This window comes from Heteronotia binoei, chromosome 7, assembly GCF_032191835.1.
Source record: "Heteronotia binoei isolate CCM8104 ecotype False Entrance Well chromosome 7, APGP_CSIRO_Hbin_v1, whole genome shotgun sequence".
Lineage (NCBI taxonomy): Eukaryota > Metazoa > Chordata > Lepidosauria > Squamata > Gekkonidae > Heteronotia > Heteronotia binoei.
In genome coordinates, this window is record NC_083229.1 from 62,599,793 (window position 1) to 62,615,651 (window position 15,859).

The following is a 15,859-nucleotide window of genomic DNA, read 5'->3' on the forward strand; positions in this document are numbered from 1 at the left end:
ATTATCACCCTCCCTGCATCACTGTGGGTGAATCAGTTCTGAAGACAGTCCAGCAGTTCAGCTACCTGGGGTGCATCATCTCCTCAGATGCCAAGATCGACAAGGAGATTGACAACAGGCTGGCAAAGGCAAACCGTGCATTTGGCCGACTGCACAAAAGAGTGTGGAGCAACAAGCATCTGAAAAAAGGCACAAAGATCAATGTTTACAAAGCTGTTGTGATGACAACCCTCATCTATGGCTCCGAATCGTGGGTTTTATACCGTCATCACCTGCGACTCCTTGAGCGCTTTCATCAGCGCTGCCTTCGCACCATCCTCAACATCCACTGGAGTGACTTTGTGACCAACACTGAAGTCCTCAAGCGGGCAGAGGTTACCAGCATCGAGGCACTGCTGTTGAAGACGCAGCTGCGCTGGGCAGGGCATATTTCTAGGATGGAAAACCACCGCCTTCCCAAGATTGCCCTGTATGGCGAACTCTCCACCGGCCATCGAAATAGAGGGGCACCAAAGAAGAGGTACAAGGACTCCTTGAAGAAATCCCTTAGCACCTGTCACATCAACCATCACCAGTGGTCTGACCTAGCCTCAGATCGCAAAGCATGGAGGCACACCATCCACCAGGCTGTCTCTTCCTTTGAGAACGCACGCATAGCTGGTCTTGAGGACAAAAGGAGATTGAGGAAGAATCGCACTGCTACAGCACCAACCCCAAATCAGACTTTTCCCTGCAGCTACTGTGGCCGGACCTGCCTGTCCCGCATTGGTCTTGTCAGCCACCAGCGAGCCTGCAGCAAACGTGGACTATTGCACCCTTCTTAAATCTTCGTTCGCGAAGCCAAGCCGAGAGAAAGAGCATGGGACCCAGCACCGAGCCCTGCGGCACCCCACTGCTTACCATCCTCCACTGCGAAGACTGCCCATTTATACTCACTCTCTGCTTCCTATTACTCAGCCAGTTTTTGATCCACAAGAGGACCTGTCCTTTTACTCCATGACTCTCAAGCTTTCTAAGGAGCCTTTGATGAGGAACTTTATCAAAAGCTTTCTGGAAGTCAAGGTAAACAACATCTATTGGGTCTCCTTTGTCCACATGTTCGTTCACCCCCTCAAAGAAATGTAACAGGTTAGTGAGGCAAGATCTTCCCTTGCAGAACCCATGCTGAGTCTTCCTCAATAACCCGTGTTCATCAATGTGCCTACTTATTCTGTCCTTGATAATGGTTTCTACCAACTTTCCCGGTATTGAAGTCAGACTGACTGGCCTGTAATTTCCCGGGTCTCCTCTGGAACCTTTTTTAAAGATGGGGGTGACATTTGCTACCTTCCAGTCCTCAGGAACGGAGGCAGATTTCAATGAAAGATTACAGATTTTTGTTAGAAGATCCACAAGTTCAACTTTGAGTTCTTTCAGAACTCTCGGATGTATGCCATCCGGACCCGGTGACTTATTAGTTTTTAATTTGTCTATCAGTTGTAGGACCTCCTCTTTTGTCACCTCAATCTGACTCAGGTCTTTCAATACCCCTTCCAAAATTAGTGGTTCTGGGGCGGGCAAAAAGTTCTCATCTTCCACAGTGAAGACGGAGGCAAAAAATTCATTTAGCTTCTCAGCCATTTCCCATTTTAGGAAAGAGATGCAGGAGTAGTTCCCAAGGTAAAATTGCCCACAGAGAACAAAGCTTCCAAGAATTTTTCTTCCGTACAGCAAGGCACAGTGAAAAGAACACGACGCAGCAGTACTTGATCCCACATTTTGCAAAGGCTTCTACGAGTTTACATAAAGTTTCATGCACTTTACATGCTGATGCTAACAATCACTTGTATCTAATATGCTTACAGTCGTTACTATCTGGTATGGTCAATTTCTTGCCACAGTACAAAGAATTCAATCACGGATCAACGCGTACATGCTCAAGTCTCTGCTACTGGCTCTCCAGTAGCAGAGAGCCAGTAGCAGAGACTTGAGCATGTACGTGTTGATCTGTGATTGAATTCTTTGCACTGCGGTTCCAGTTAAAACAGCATTGAGAGAAGACTGACAAAGGGCAAAACCAACAAAACTGTAGGAAATCCAAGAAATACAGTATTTTGATCTCTTTGTGAGAAGTTGTGCAGAACAATGTCCCTGTCTTCGCCCAGATTCTGAACTGCAAGAAGTGGCTGAAGACAGTGCCTCTGAGACGTGACTTTAGAAAACAGTCTGGGGGAGTGTTGTGTGGATGTTTGTTCTATTATTTTGCTGTATGGATTTATTATAAACTGTGCACTAAATGTTTGTTTACACACTTTTTGTGTGAGTGATAATTCAACTGGTGATGTTTTGAAGGATATAGTGTGCTTAATACACCGGTACCTGTGCTATTGTATTACCCCTGTAGAAAATAGCTGCTTTGCAGTGTGGACTCTGTGTAGGCTTCCCAACCCCCCCACCTTGGCGGGGGACCCCCGAATCTGCAGCCTCCTCCCCCACTCTCCAAAAATCCAGAAGTGGGGGGGGAGAACATGCGTGTAGGCATCATGTAGTTGTAGAGCTCCTGATCCGTTTGTAAAATGTGTGCCTTTAAGGCTGCGCAGGAAACAGGAAGGGCTTCATTGGAAAGGGTCAGTAATAGTTTCCACGGAGAACGGCCCCTCCCTTTCTTTTGCTTTCGTTTTCACAGCAAGCAAAATTCTGCAGGAAGAAGATCTAGTAAGTATTTGTGTGTGTGAGAGGGAGGGGGCAGGGGATTCCATGGTTTGGAGGCCCTCCCCCCCTTTAGAAAGTGTGGGGGGGAGGGAAATGTCTACTGGGCACTCTATTATTTCCTATGGAGAACGATTCCCATAGGGAATAATAGGGAATTGATCTGTGGGTATTGGGGGCTCTGGGGGGCTATTTTTTGAGGTAGAGGAACCAAATTTTTAGTATAGCATCTAGTGCCTCTCCCCAAAATACCCCCCAAGTTTCAAAATAATTGGACCAGAGGGTCCAGTTCTATGAGCCCCCAAAGATGGTGCCCCTATCCTTAATTATTTCCTATGGAAGAAAGGCATTTAAAAAGGTGTGCTGTCCCTTTAAATGTGATGGCCAGAACTCCCTTGGAGTTCAATTATGCTTGTCACACCCTTGTTCCTGGCTCCACCCCCAATGTCTCCTGGCTCCACCCCCAAAGTCTCCTGGCTCCGCCCCCAAAGTCCCCAGATTATTCTTTAATTGGACTTGGCAACCCTAACTCTGTGTCATTATACCCTGCTGAAGTCGCTTCCCTCCTGCTTTCACCTCTACTGTTGAGAAAGACTGTACTTTTCCTAGGCAGAGGAAAGCTGAAGTCACATTAGTTCCCCTACACAAAATGGCCACCTTGAGGCACATATCCTATGGTATACTATAACCCAACCAGGCCAGGCTAAAAAAAGGGGGGGGGGGGACCAGATTATGCCACAAATTCATGCTGATGCTAAATGCCACAAGGCTGAACATGAGAGGAAAAGGTGGCAACATTTATTCATTTATTTATTTCCACTGATTGATGGCTCAGGGTGGTTTCCAACATAACACAGCACTGCAAACAAAAGGAATGCTGAGCTTCAGCATCTGTATGAACATCATCATGCCTCCCTCTGCAGCCCTGATAATTATATTTCTGACTCACATGGCTTAACTAGGCCTCGCTGTTTGCTCCTGTTCAGCAAGAGCCCCTATGACAGCCAGTGTGAGATAGCAGTTGCCAACTCCAGATTGACAAATTCCTGGAGATTTGAGGGGTAAAGCCTGGAGAGGGTAGGGTTTAATGAGGGGTGGAAAATCAGACAAGGAAAGTGCCATATAGACCAGCCATTTCCTCTTGAAGAATGGAGGCTGGAGATCACTCAGAATTATAACTGTTCAGATGGCAGAGATCAGCTCCCCTTGAGGTACCGGGGGGGGGGGGGTGAATGCTTTCACTTGGGTGGGTGGGAAGGCAGCAGGGATGGAGGGGTACTTGCCCAGAGCCTCTTTCTAGATTTTTCTTCACAACAGGCCTTATTTGTTTGGTGTAATGGTTAAGTGTGCAGACTCTTATCTGGGAGAACCGGGTTTGATTCCCCACTCCTCCACTTACAGCTACTGGAATGGCTTTGGGATAGCCATAGCTATTGCAGGAGTTGTTCTTGAAAGGGCAGCTGCTGTGAGAGCCCTCTCAGTCCCACCCACCTCACAGGGTGTCTGTTGTGGGGGGAGAATATATAGAAGATTGTAAGCCGCTCTGAGTCTCTGATTCAGACAGAAAGGCAGGGTATAAATCTTCAGTCTTCCTCTTAGTGCAAAAAAAAGTTGCATCATAGCTCTATACAAGGGAATTACATTATTGACTTTCATTTTCAATTCCTTTCTTAATAATTCCTAGCATTGCCATTTTCACTGGTGCCACACACTGAGTTAACATTTTCATTAAACGTTCCACAATCCCAAAATGTCTTCCAGTCTCATTCTCAAACAGTTTATATCCCCATTAGCTTATCTTTAAAATTAGGATTTTTTTGTTACTCACACTCAGACCTCAGATTCAGTGGGAGCTCACAGGAGCAGAGCTTAGGCTTCCCAATCTCCAGGACCCAGCGGGGGTTCTCCTGGTTTTACAAGTTTCCCCCCGCCCCCAGCCAGCTAGCCAGCGGGGGAAGCCGCACCCCCCACAGCTCTAGATCTCCGGCAGTTTTAGGGAATAATGGGGAATTGATCTGCGGATATCAGGGGATCTAGGGGGGCTGTGTTTTGAGGTAGAGGCACCAAATTTTCAGTATAGCATCTAGTGCCTCTTCTCAAAATACCCCCCAAGTTTCAAAACGATTGGACCAGGGGGTCCAATTCTATGAGCCCCCAAAGAAGGTGCCCCTATCCTTCATTATATACTATGGAAGGAAGGCATCTAAAAAGGTGTGCTGTCCCTTTCAGTGTGATGGCCAGAACTCCCTTGGAGTTCAATTATGCTTGTCACACCTTTGCTCCTGGCTCTGCCCCCAATGTCCCCTGGCTCCACCCCCAAAGTCTCCTGGCTCCATCCCCAAAGTCCCCAGATATTTCTTGAATTGGACTTGGCAACCCTAGCAGAGCTCCTGAACCTTTCTGAGAGCTCCACCTCCTCCTTCTGAGAGTTCCAGCTCCTTGTCCATTGAATAGTATGTGCAGCTGCATAACAATCCCTGGATGAACTCCACCTATTTTTCTACAAAACGACCTCTCCTCACACTGAACTCCAGGTGTCATGTGTTTGCTGAATGCCTTCTCACCCAATTTAGAGAGATTCTCCTGTAGCTCTTCACAATTTGGCCTGGTTTTCAACATCCTGCAGAATTGAGTGCCATCTGCGAACCTGACCTAATATGCTGCTCAGCCCAAATTTCAAATAACTTATGAACAAATTAAATAGCACCTGTCTCAACAGCAATCCTTGTGGGACCCTTCTGCTCACGTCCTTCCACTATGAGTACTCTCCCATTTATTCCTACCCTGAGTATCTTGCCATTTAACCAACCTTTAATCCATAAACAGAACACCACGTCCTCATATTCTGTGACTGCTAAGCATACTCAGGATTTTCTGGTGAGATACATTTTCAAAAGCCTTCTGAAAGTACCAGACAGCCTACATCCACATGCCTACTAACCTCCTTAAAGAGCGCCAAGAGGTTGGTAAAGCAGGACATCCCTTTGCAGAAGCCATGTTGGTGTTCTCTCAGCAGACTTGTTCCCTAATTTGCTTAATAATTTTCACTTTAATATTAATTTACCTAGAGTAGATTTTAGGCTAATTGGCCTGTAATTTCCTGGGTCCCATCTGGATCCCTTTTTTAAAAACTGGGGGTCAATTTGTTATTTTCAAGTCATCTGACACAGAGGCCAATTTTAGTTTCAAGTCGATCAACAATTTAATATTTGAGCTTTAAGGTTCATGCCATCAGAACCTGTACACTATTGATTTTCAGTTTGCCTAGTAGTCCTAGAACATCATCTCTTGTCACCTCAATTTAATTCATTTCTTCAGTTACTCTTCCCCAAAACAGTAGCTCCAGTGTGGGAATGCCACACATTTTCCACAGTAAAAATAGATGCAAATAATTAAATTGGGCATAGCAGTTAAAGTGCCGAACTAGGATCTGGGAAACCTGGGTTCAAATCCTCACTTAGCCATGGAAGCACACTCGGTAGTTCCAGTCTAATCTACTTCACAGGGATATGTGAGAATAAAGTGGAGGAGAGGAGAATGATGTAAGCTACTTTGGGTCCACAATGGAGAAAAAGGTGGGGTATAGACGATGTAAATAAAATAATTTCTTTGCCATCTCTCTCTCTCCCTTAAGCACTCTTTTCATAGGGAGCTAACAAGCTTATTCTTCAACTCCAAAAGTAATAAGTAAATCCACTTGTGGCACCTGTGGCTTATAATGATTAACTTGTCTGTAGTCAGATAAACAAATAGCATGCACCTGTATAGATGATTTCCTAAAGGTAAAACAACTGCTTGCGAGTGATCATGCTGGCAAAACAGCTGCCTGCATTCTGGAGAGCAAATAAGGTAGAATCTTCGACAACTGCCAACTCTGGCATTTTATCAGTACCATCTCATTAGCTAGAAACAAGGCTTAAATGCTTTGTTTATAAATTATGATTATTTCTGATTGCAGCAGTTACTGATAGTGCCACTCATTTGCAATGTAACTCTTTGAATTTGTTTAATTACAATTTGAAACAAGGCAGAGAAGATTAATTAACCCACCTGGCTGGCTGGCACATACTCCTGGCTTGGCTCTGTCATACTCATATACATGTTCTCACCGTCAAACTGTAAATGAAAGAAATATTGTTTTCTTTAAAAAGGAACCAGCAAGGTTTAGCATTTTTTGAATCAAATGACAAACAGTAGCTGTTAGAAAACGAAAAACAAAACAAAAAACCCCCACTATAGACTGATTTGAAAGACATGCAATTGCGCATGTGCATCTTGTCTTTGATGTTCCTGTTGTCTTCTACCTTATTGACCCTGGATGTCAGTGATTAGGAGTAATTAGTGCTCTAGTAATTAAAGCAAGCCATGAATGGTTTCCTTTCATCTGCAATCTGTTTTAAAACAAAATAGCTCATTTTGTGCACCATGTATACATACTGCTGGTAGTGATAACAAAGTGCTAAGTAATTTTTTTTTGCAAGAGGAGAATGAAAGAAACATAGTAAAATGGCTCTTAATAGAGTTTAAGTTTCAGTAATAAGCTTAAGTGATAAAGAACAATTTTAAAAACAATTCAACCCTACATAATGAAACAACCATTTAGAAAATAAGGAAAGGTATCAGATGTTTGGAAAGGCAAAATATATTAGTAAAAGTTTAAAGATGCATAAAATAATACTTTGCTTAATGGGGCTAAAACTAAATTTCTATCATGACTGAAATTACCATTCCTGGAAAATGAAAAAATACATGATATCCTTGCTTAAATACATATTTGTTTGTAGGATTGCCAAATGATTTTGACAAAAATACCAATGCACACAGGATAAAAAAGGAAAATGCCCTGTCTCTTCAAGGGAGGTTTAGGTGCAGAAATGAGTCACTGAAGCTTTTAATAATATGAAGGCAAATTATATCTTTTCAAATTTCTATTAAATGGACAAGATGTTTTTCTCCAGGCAGTTGGACAATTCTAACAGTCCTAGTCTGACATGATGGTAAGCACTACTATACAACAATTTCCCATCATTTAACACATACAAATGCATGCCAAGATTTTTGGGTTTTAAATGGTTGTGCAGTAGAAATTCAACAAAGCCAATAACAAGTTTCCTTTATATTGCTACTTAATAGCTTCAGAAAGGTAAAACCATTGAATTCCTGATTATGTTTACAAATACAAAAATGTAACCATATATTTATGCCTGCACATGTTTTGCCACAACTGCTCATTCAAGTCAATGTCTCTTACTCTTTCAGCTCATCCCTTCTTTAGCTTTATTCACATTTTGGGGGACATAACACAGCATCAACTTCTGTACAACTTCTTTGCACATAGCACGCATAGAAAAGTAGCATGCTGGGGGGCAGGTGGAGGGGGACTTAAGCTGAAGCTCTTCTCCCTGATGTCTAGTTTTCTATGTGCAGAAGGTTTTATTTGTCCAGTTTTATTCATTTACTTCACTTTTCTCACTAATGGGGACCCAAAGTGTCTTACATCATTCTTGGCTCCTCCATTTTATCCTCATAGCAAACCCATGAGATAGGTTAGGCTGAGATTATAGAATCATAGAATCATAGAGTTGGAAGGGACCTCCAGGGTCATCTAGTCCAACCCTCTGCACAATGCAGAAAACTCACAAATACCTCCCCCTAAATTCACAGGATCTTCATTGCTGTCAGATGGCCATCTAGCCTCTGTTTAAAAACCACCAAGGAAGGAGAGCCCATCACCTCCTGAGGAAGCCTGTTCCATTGAGGAACTGCTCTAACAGTCAGGAAGTTATTCCTAATGTTGAGCCGGAAACTCTTTTGATTTAATTTCAAATCATTGGTTCTGGTCCTACCCTCTGGGGTCACAGAAAACAATTCCACACCATCCTCCATATGACAGCCCTTCAAGTACTTGAAGATGGTGATAATATCATTTCTCAGCCTTCTCTCCAGGCTAAACATGCCCAGCTCCCTTGACCTTTCTTCATAGGACTTGATCTCTAGACCTCTCACCATCTTTGTTGCTCTCCTCTGGAACCATTCCAGCTGGTCTATATTCTTCTTAAAATGTGGTGCCCAAAAATGAGCACAATACTCCAGATGAGGTCTTACCATAGCAGAGTAAAGTGATACCATCACTTCACGTGATCTGGGCACTATATTTCTGTTGATACAGCCCAAAATTGCATTTGCCTTTTAACCACCCTATCACATTGTTGACTCATGTTCAGCGTATGGTCCACTAAGACCCCTAGATCCTTCTCACACATACTACTGCTAAGACAAGTCTCCCCCATCCTATAACCATGCACTGGATTTTTCCTACCTAAATGCAGAACTTTACATTTATCCCTGTTAAAATTCATTTTATTGGTTTTAGCCCAGTTTTGCAGCCTGTCAAGGTTATCCTGTATTTCTGTCTTCTACTGTATTTGCAACCCCTCTCAATTTAGTATCATCTGCAAATTTAATAAACATTCCCGCTATTCCTTCATCCAAATCATTTACAAAGATGTTGAACAAAACAGGCCCCAGGACAGATTCCTGAGGCACTCCACTAGTCACTCCTCTCCAACAAGATGAGAGGAACCATTCACAAGCACTCTTTGGGTGTGATCTGTCAACCAGTTACAGATCCACCTAAGGTTAACAGGATCCAAACCACATTTTACCAACTTGTCAACAAGGATAGTATGTGGAACCTTATGAAAAGCCTTACTGAAATCAAGATAAACGAAATCTACAGCATTCCACTGATGCAGCAAGGTAGTCACTTTCTAAAAAAAAAAAGAGATCGAGTTAGTCTGACATGACTTGCTCTTGAGAAACCCATGCTGGCTCTTAGTAATCACGGCCATCCTTTCTAAATGTTCCAGGACTGACTGTTTGATGATTTGTTCTAAAACTTTTCAGGTATAGACATCAAGCTAACAGGTCAGTAGCTACCTTGATCCTGCTTTTCCCCCTTCTTGAAAATGGGGACAACATTCACCCACCTCCAATCTTCTGGCACCTCACCAGTTCTCCAAGAATTCTAAAAAATAATTGTGAGAAGAAGGCCCGGTGCTAGGGGTTCTGGCATCCCTAGGCTGAGGCCTGTCCCACTGTCCCCTTTGGCTCTTTCTCGCATGCATAAAGAGCGCATGGCCCAACGACATCACCAGAAGTGATGTCATTGGGTGGCACGCACTTTGCACAATTGCTCAGCCTGGCCTTGCCCCTCATCTGCTTCAAACGGAGCCGGCGCCTTCTCCAGGCAGGGAACAGCCATTCCAGGGCAGCCCAAATGGGGCTCGCGAGGCGGGCCAAAGCCAGCTTGCATCCCTTCTTTTGCGACCGGGCAGGGGAGAGTGCGCTGACGGTACTGCTACTGCCCTCTACCCCTGCCTCCCCACTGAGCAGGAACCCAACCAGCTGACTCCCGTCTTTCTTCCCTTGAGGAGTGGTGGCGGCACCCCTTGGAAGTGTTTTGGGGGGTCAAGTGGGCCTACAGATCCCTCTCTCAGGACAGCAACAGGGAGGCAGGCAGGCAGAAATCGGTGGAGGAAGGAAGGTGGATGTGGATCTTCTAACAAAAATCTGTAATCTTTCATTGAAATCTGCCTCCGTTCCTGAGGACTGGAAGGTAGCAAATGTCACCCCCATCTTTAAAAAGGGTTCCAGAGGAGATCCGGGAAATTACAGGCCAGTCAGTCTGACTTCAATACCAGGAAAGTTGGTAGAAAGCATTATCAAGGACAGAATGAGTAGGCACATTGATGAACACGGGTTATTGAGGAAGACTCAGCATGGGTTCTGTAAGGGAAGAGCTTGCCTCACTAACCGGTTACATTTCTTTGAGGGGGTGAACAAACATGTGGACAAAGGAGACCTGATAGATGTTGTTTACCAGAAAGTCCAGAAAGCTTTTGATAAAGTTCCTCATCAAAGGCTCCTTAGAAAGCTTGAGAGTCATGGAGTAAAAGGACAGGTCCTCTTGTGGATCAAAAACTGGCTGAGTAATAGGAAGCAGAGAGTGAGTATAAATGGGCAGTCTTCACAGTGGAGGACGGTAAGCAGTGGGGTGCCACAGGGCTCGGTACTGGGTCCCATGCTCTTTAACTTGTTCATAAATGATTTAGAGTTGGGAGTAAGCAGTGAAGTGGCCAAGTTTGCGGATGACACTAAATGGTTCAGGGTGGTGAGAACCAGAGAGGATTGTGAGGAACTCCAAAGGGATCTGTTGAGGCTGGGTGAGTGGGTGTCAACGTGGCAGATGAGGTTCAATGTGGACAAGTGCAAAGTAATGCACATTGGGGCCATGAATCCCAGCTACAAATACAAGTTGATGGGGTGTGAATTGGCAGAGACTGACCAAGAGAGAGATCTTGGGGTCGTGGTAGATAATTCACTGAAAATGTCAAGACAGTGTGCGTTTGCAATAAAAAAAGGCCAACGCCATGCTGGGAATTATTAGGAAGGGAATTGAAAACAAATCAGCCAGTATCATAATGCCCCTGTATAAATCGATGGTGCGGTCTCATTTGGAGTACTGTGTGCAGTTCTGGTCGCCGCACCTCAAAAAGGGTATTATAGCATTGGAGAAAGTCTAGAAAAGGGCAACTAGAATGATTAAAGGGCTGGAACACTTTCCCTATGAAGAAAGGTTGAAACGCTTGGGGCTCTTTAGCTTGGAGAAACGTCGACTGCGGGGTGACATGATAGAGGTTTACAAGATAATGCATGGTATGGAGAAAGTAGAGAAAGAATTACTTTTCTCCCTTTCTCACAATACAAGAACTCGTGGGCATTCAATGAAATTGCTGAGCAGACAGGTTAAAACGGATAAAAGGAAGTACTTCTTCACCCAAAGGGTGATTAACATGTGGAATTCACTGCCACAGGAGGTGGTGATGGCCACAAGCATAGCCACCTTCAAGAGGGGGTTAGATAAAAATATGGAGCAGAGGTCCATCAGTGGCTATTAGCCACAGTGTGTATGTGTGTGTGTGTGTGTAATTTTTTTTTGGCCACTGTGTGACACAGAGTGTTGGACTGGATGGGCCATTGGCCTGATCTAACATGGCTTCTCTTATGTTCTTAAGAAACTAGGTGTTTATGTACTACCCTATGCTGATTCTAGGTTGGAAATCCTTACTCATTATATGTTCTGTTTTTGCCATGTTGAGCACTGTTTCCCTCAGAAGAGAAGGAAGAGGAAAAGTAGGAATTGAGCAATTCTTCATCACCTGTTACAATTCCACTTTCCTGCCCTTGCAACAGGCCTACCATGTCCTTGGTCTTTTTCTTACTCTGAACATAAGAAAAGAACCCTTTTTTGTTGTTTTTAGTATCTTTGGCTCATACTGAGCTTTAGCTTTACTAATTCTTTCTCTTCAAGCATAGGTGAAATGTTTGTATTCATCCTTGGTTATAAGGCCATCCTTCCATTTCCTAAAGGAGTCTTTTTTATTTCTCAAGTCTTTAGAGAACTGTTTATGGATCCACCTTGGCTTCTTTAAGCTTCTCCCATTTTTTTCTTCTCATAGGAATCGTCTCTTTGTGCTTTTATTTTTTCGCTTTTTAGAAACTCGCACCCTCTTGAACCCCCTTCCTCTTAAGTATTTCTGACCATGGGATTTTACCCGGCATAGTTCTAAGTTTGCTGAAATTTGCCTTTCTGAAGTCCAACCTATACGTCTGACTACATACAGCTTTTCCCTTCCCTAAGACTGTAAATGCCAAAATCACATGGTCACTACTGCCCAGAGTGCCCACCCTTTCCACCTTATCAACCTATTCTTCCTTTTTGATCAGAATCAAGTCCAAAATAGCAGAATCCCTTGTTTTCTTCTCCGCTTTCTGGAAAAGGAAGTTGTCAGCAAGACAAGTCAGGAATTTATTTGACCTTTTGTTTTTAGCAGAGTTGGACTTCCAACAGATGTCTGGGTAATTGAAATCTCCCATGATCACTGTGTCCATTCTCCTGGAAGATTTTGTGATTAGCCCAAGGCCCAACCAAAGTTTCTTGGTTGAGAAACCCACGCTAGCTATTAGTAATCAAAGTCATCCTTTCTAAAAGTTCCAGGACTGACTGTTTGCAGATGATCTTGTTTTTATACTAGAACAACCATTAGATTCCATTGATTATTTGATGAACAAGATGAACCAGTTTGGATTGATGGCGGGATTGAAAATTATGAAAAAATGAACATTTTAACTAAAAATATGACAATGGAGAAAATCCATCTTTTCCAACAAAAGTCAGGTTTTTCTTGTGAAAAGAAAATGAAATACCTTGGGATTTACATTTCAAATAAATGTAGTAGTTTAAAGACAGATAATTATGATAAATTACTTAAAGAAATTAAAAAGGATCCGGAAAGATGGAAAAACCTGAATGTATCTTTAATGGGAAGAATTGCCTCGATAAAAATGAATATTCTTCCGAGATTGTTATTCTTATTTCAAACTATCCCAATTTTGCAACCTAACAGCTTTTTTCAAGAATTAAACAAAGTGGTTTCTGTATATATCTGGCAGAACAAGAAGCCAAGAATTAAACTGAAAGCTTTACAGGACTCTAAAGAAAGAGCAGGTTTTGCATTACCAGATTAGCAGTTATACTATAGAGCAGGGGTGGCCAACAGTAGCTCTCCAGATTTTTTTTGCCTACAACTTCCATCAGCCCCAGCCATTGGTCATGCTGGCTGGGCTGATGGGAGTTGTAGGCAAAAGACATCTGGAGAGCTACCGTTGGCCACCCCTACTATAGAGCATGTGTTCTGTCCTGGGTGAGAGATTGGATGTTACTGAATGATAGAAGATTATTATCTTTAGAAGGACATGATCTTACTTTGGGATGACACTCTTATTTATGGCACTAGAGACTAGAAGGCCATTCTTATTTCAAAAAGTCACCTGCTGCGGAAATCCCTCTACTCTACATGGGCTTGGTCAAAAATTTACCAAAAGATATTGAGATGGGTCTCACCAGTTGAAGCATTTATTCAATCAAAATTACTAAACCCAGGTATGATTTGTAGGTATGAAGACTTATTGAAACAAAATAATGAGGTGAAATCTAAAAAGCAACTGGAGTCCATAAATATTACTATGAGTTGGTGGCTGAGACTATAACTTGAATGTAAATATTCTAAAGGTATTGGCTTTGCCACTCAGCAATATGACTTTGATAAAATAATTTTAGGTCCTCAAGAGAAACTGATTGCAAAGCTATATTCATACCTATTACAAATGAAAATGCAAGATGAAATTATAAAATATTGTATGATTAAATGGGCGAAGAATATAGGCTGCAGTATTGATCTAGATGAGTGGGGGGCTCTATGGAAGTTTAATATTAAATTGACGGTCAGTTGCTTTTAAAGATAATGTTTATAAAATGTTTTATAGGTGGTATGTAACTCATGAAAAGTTAACCAAAATGTATGTTAAAGTGTCTAATAAGTGTTGGAAAAGTACATCTCACATTGGAACGTTTTACTGTATGTGGTCGACTTGTGATGTAGTCAAAGGCTATTAAGAGATTGTACACAAACTATTGTGGAAAATACTAAAAAGGCAAATGTCATTTAAACCAGAGTTATTTTATTGAATATATATCCTAATAACTATACAAAAGAGACAAAACATTTGATGGCATATAGAATCATAGAATCATAAATTGGAAGGGACCTCTAGGGTCATCTAGTACAACCCCTTGCACAATGCAGGAAAATCACAAACACTTCCTGCTAAATTCACAAGATTTTCATTGCTGTCAGATGGCCATCTAGCCTCTGTTTAACAACCTCCAAGGAAGGAGAACCCCCCACCTCCCGAGGAAGGCTGTTCCACTGAGGAATCGCTCTAACGGTCAGGAAGTTCTTCCAAATGTTGAGCCGGAAACTCTTGATTTAATTTCAACCCATTTGTTATGGTCCTACCTTCCGGGGCCACAGAAAACAATTCCACACCATCCTCTATATGACAGCCCTTCAAATACTTGAAGATGGTGATCATATCACCTCTCAGCCAACTCCTCTCCAGGCTAAACTTCCCCAGCTCCTTCAACCTTTCCTCATAGGACTTGGTCTCCAGAACCCTCACCATCTTTGTCACCCTCCTCTGGACCCGCAGCTTGTCTATATCCTTCTTAAAATATGGTGCCCAAAACTGAACACAATACTCCAGGTGAGGTCTTACCAGAGCACAGTAAAGCGATACCATCACATCACGTGATCTGGACACTAAACGTTGGATCAGTGGTAGAGGATCTGCTTGGTAAGCAGAAGATCCCAGGTTCAATCCCTGCCATCTCCAAAAAAGGGTCCAGGCAAATAGGTGTGAAAAACTTCAGCTTGAGACCCTGGAGAGCCACTGCCAGTCTGAGTAGACAATACTGACTTTGATGGACCAAGGGTCTGATTCAGTATAAGGCAGCTTCATATGTTCATATACTTCTGTCGATACAGTCCAAAACTGCATTTCCCTTTTTAGGCACCACATCACACTATTGACTCATGTTCAGCGTATGATCCACTAAAACCCCTAGATCCTTTTCGCACATACAACTGCTAAGACAAGTCTCCCCCATCCTATAACCATGCATTGGATTTTTCTTACCTAAATGCAGAACTTTACATTTATCTCTGTTAAAATTCATTTTATTGATTTTAGCCAAGTATTCTTGCCTGACAAGGTCATCCTGTATCCTGTTTCTGTCGTCTTCTGTGTTTGCAACCCCTCCCAATTTAGTATCATCTGCAAATTTAATAAGCATTCCCTCTATTCCTTCATCCAAATCATTTATAAAGATGTTGAACAAAACAGGTCCCAGGACAGATCCTTGAGGCACTCCATTTGTCACTCCTCTCCAAGAGGATGAGGAATTATTCACAAGCACTCTTTGAGTGTGATCTGTCAACCAGTTACAGATCCACATAACGGCAACAGGATCCAAACCACATTTTAGCAACTTGTCAATAAGGATAGTATGTGGAACTTTATCAAAAGCCTTACTGAAATCAAGATAAACAATGTCTACAGCATTCCTCTGATCCAGCAAGGTAGTCATATTCCTCAAAAAAAGAGATCAGGTTAGTCTGAAATGACTTGTTCTTGAGAAAACCATGCTGGCTCTTAGTAATCACATCCATTCTTTCTAAATGTTCCAGGACCGACTGATGATTTATTC

General features: G+C 42.7%; 1 protein-coding gene across 1 annotated transcript in view; it reads right to left on the reverse strand.

Moving 5' to 3' along the window:
• TOX (thymocyte selection associated high mobility group box) overlaps positions 1 to 15,859 on the reverse strand; it is a 417,402-nt gene that overhangs the window by 191,459 nt on the left and 210,084 nt on the right. The window contains exon 2 of the mRNA XM_060243743.1: positions 6,739 to 6,804. Within this exon, the coding sequence (XP_060099726.1) occupies positions 6,739 to 6,804 (66 nt within the window). The remainder of the gene's footprint in view (positions 1 to 6,738; positions 6,805 to 15,859) is intronic.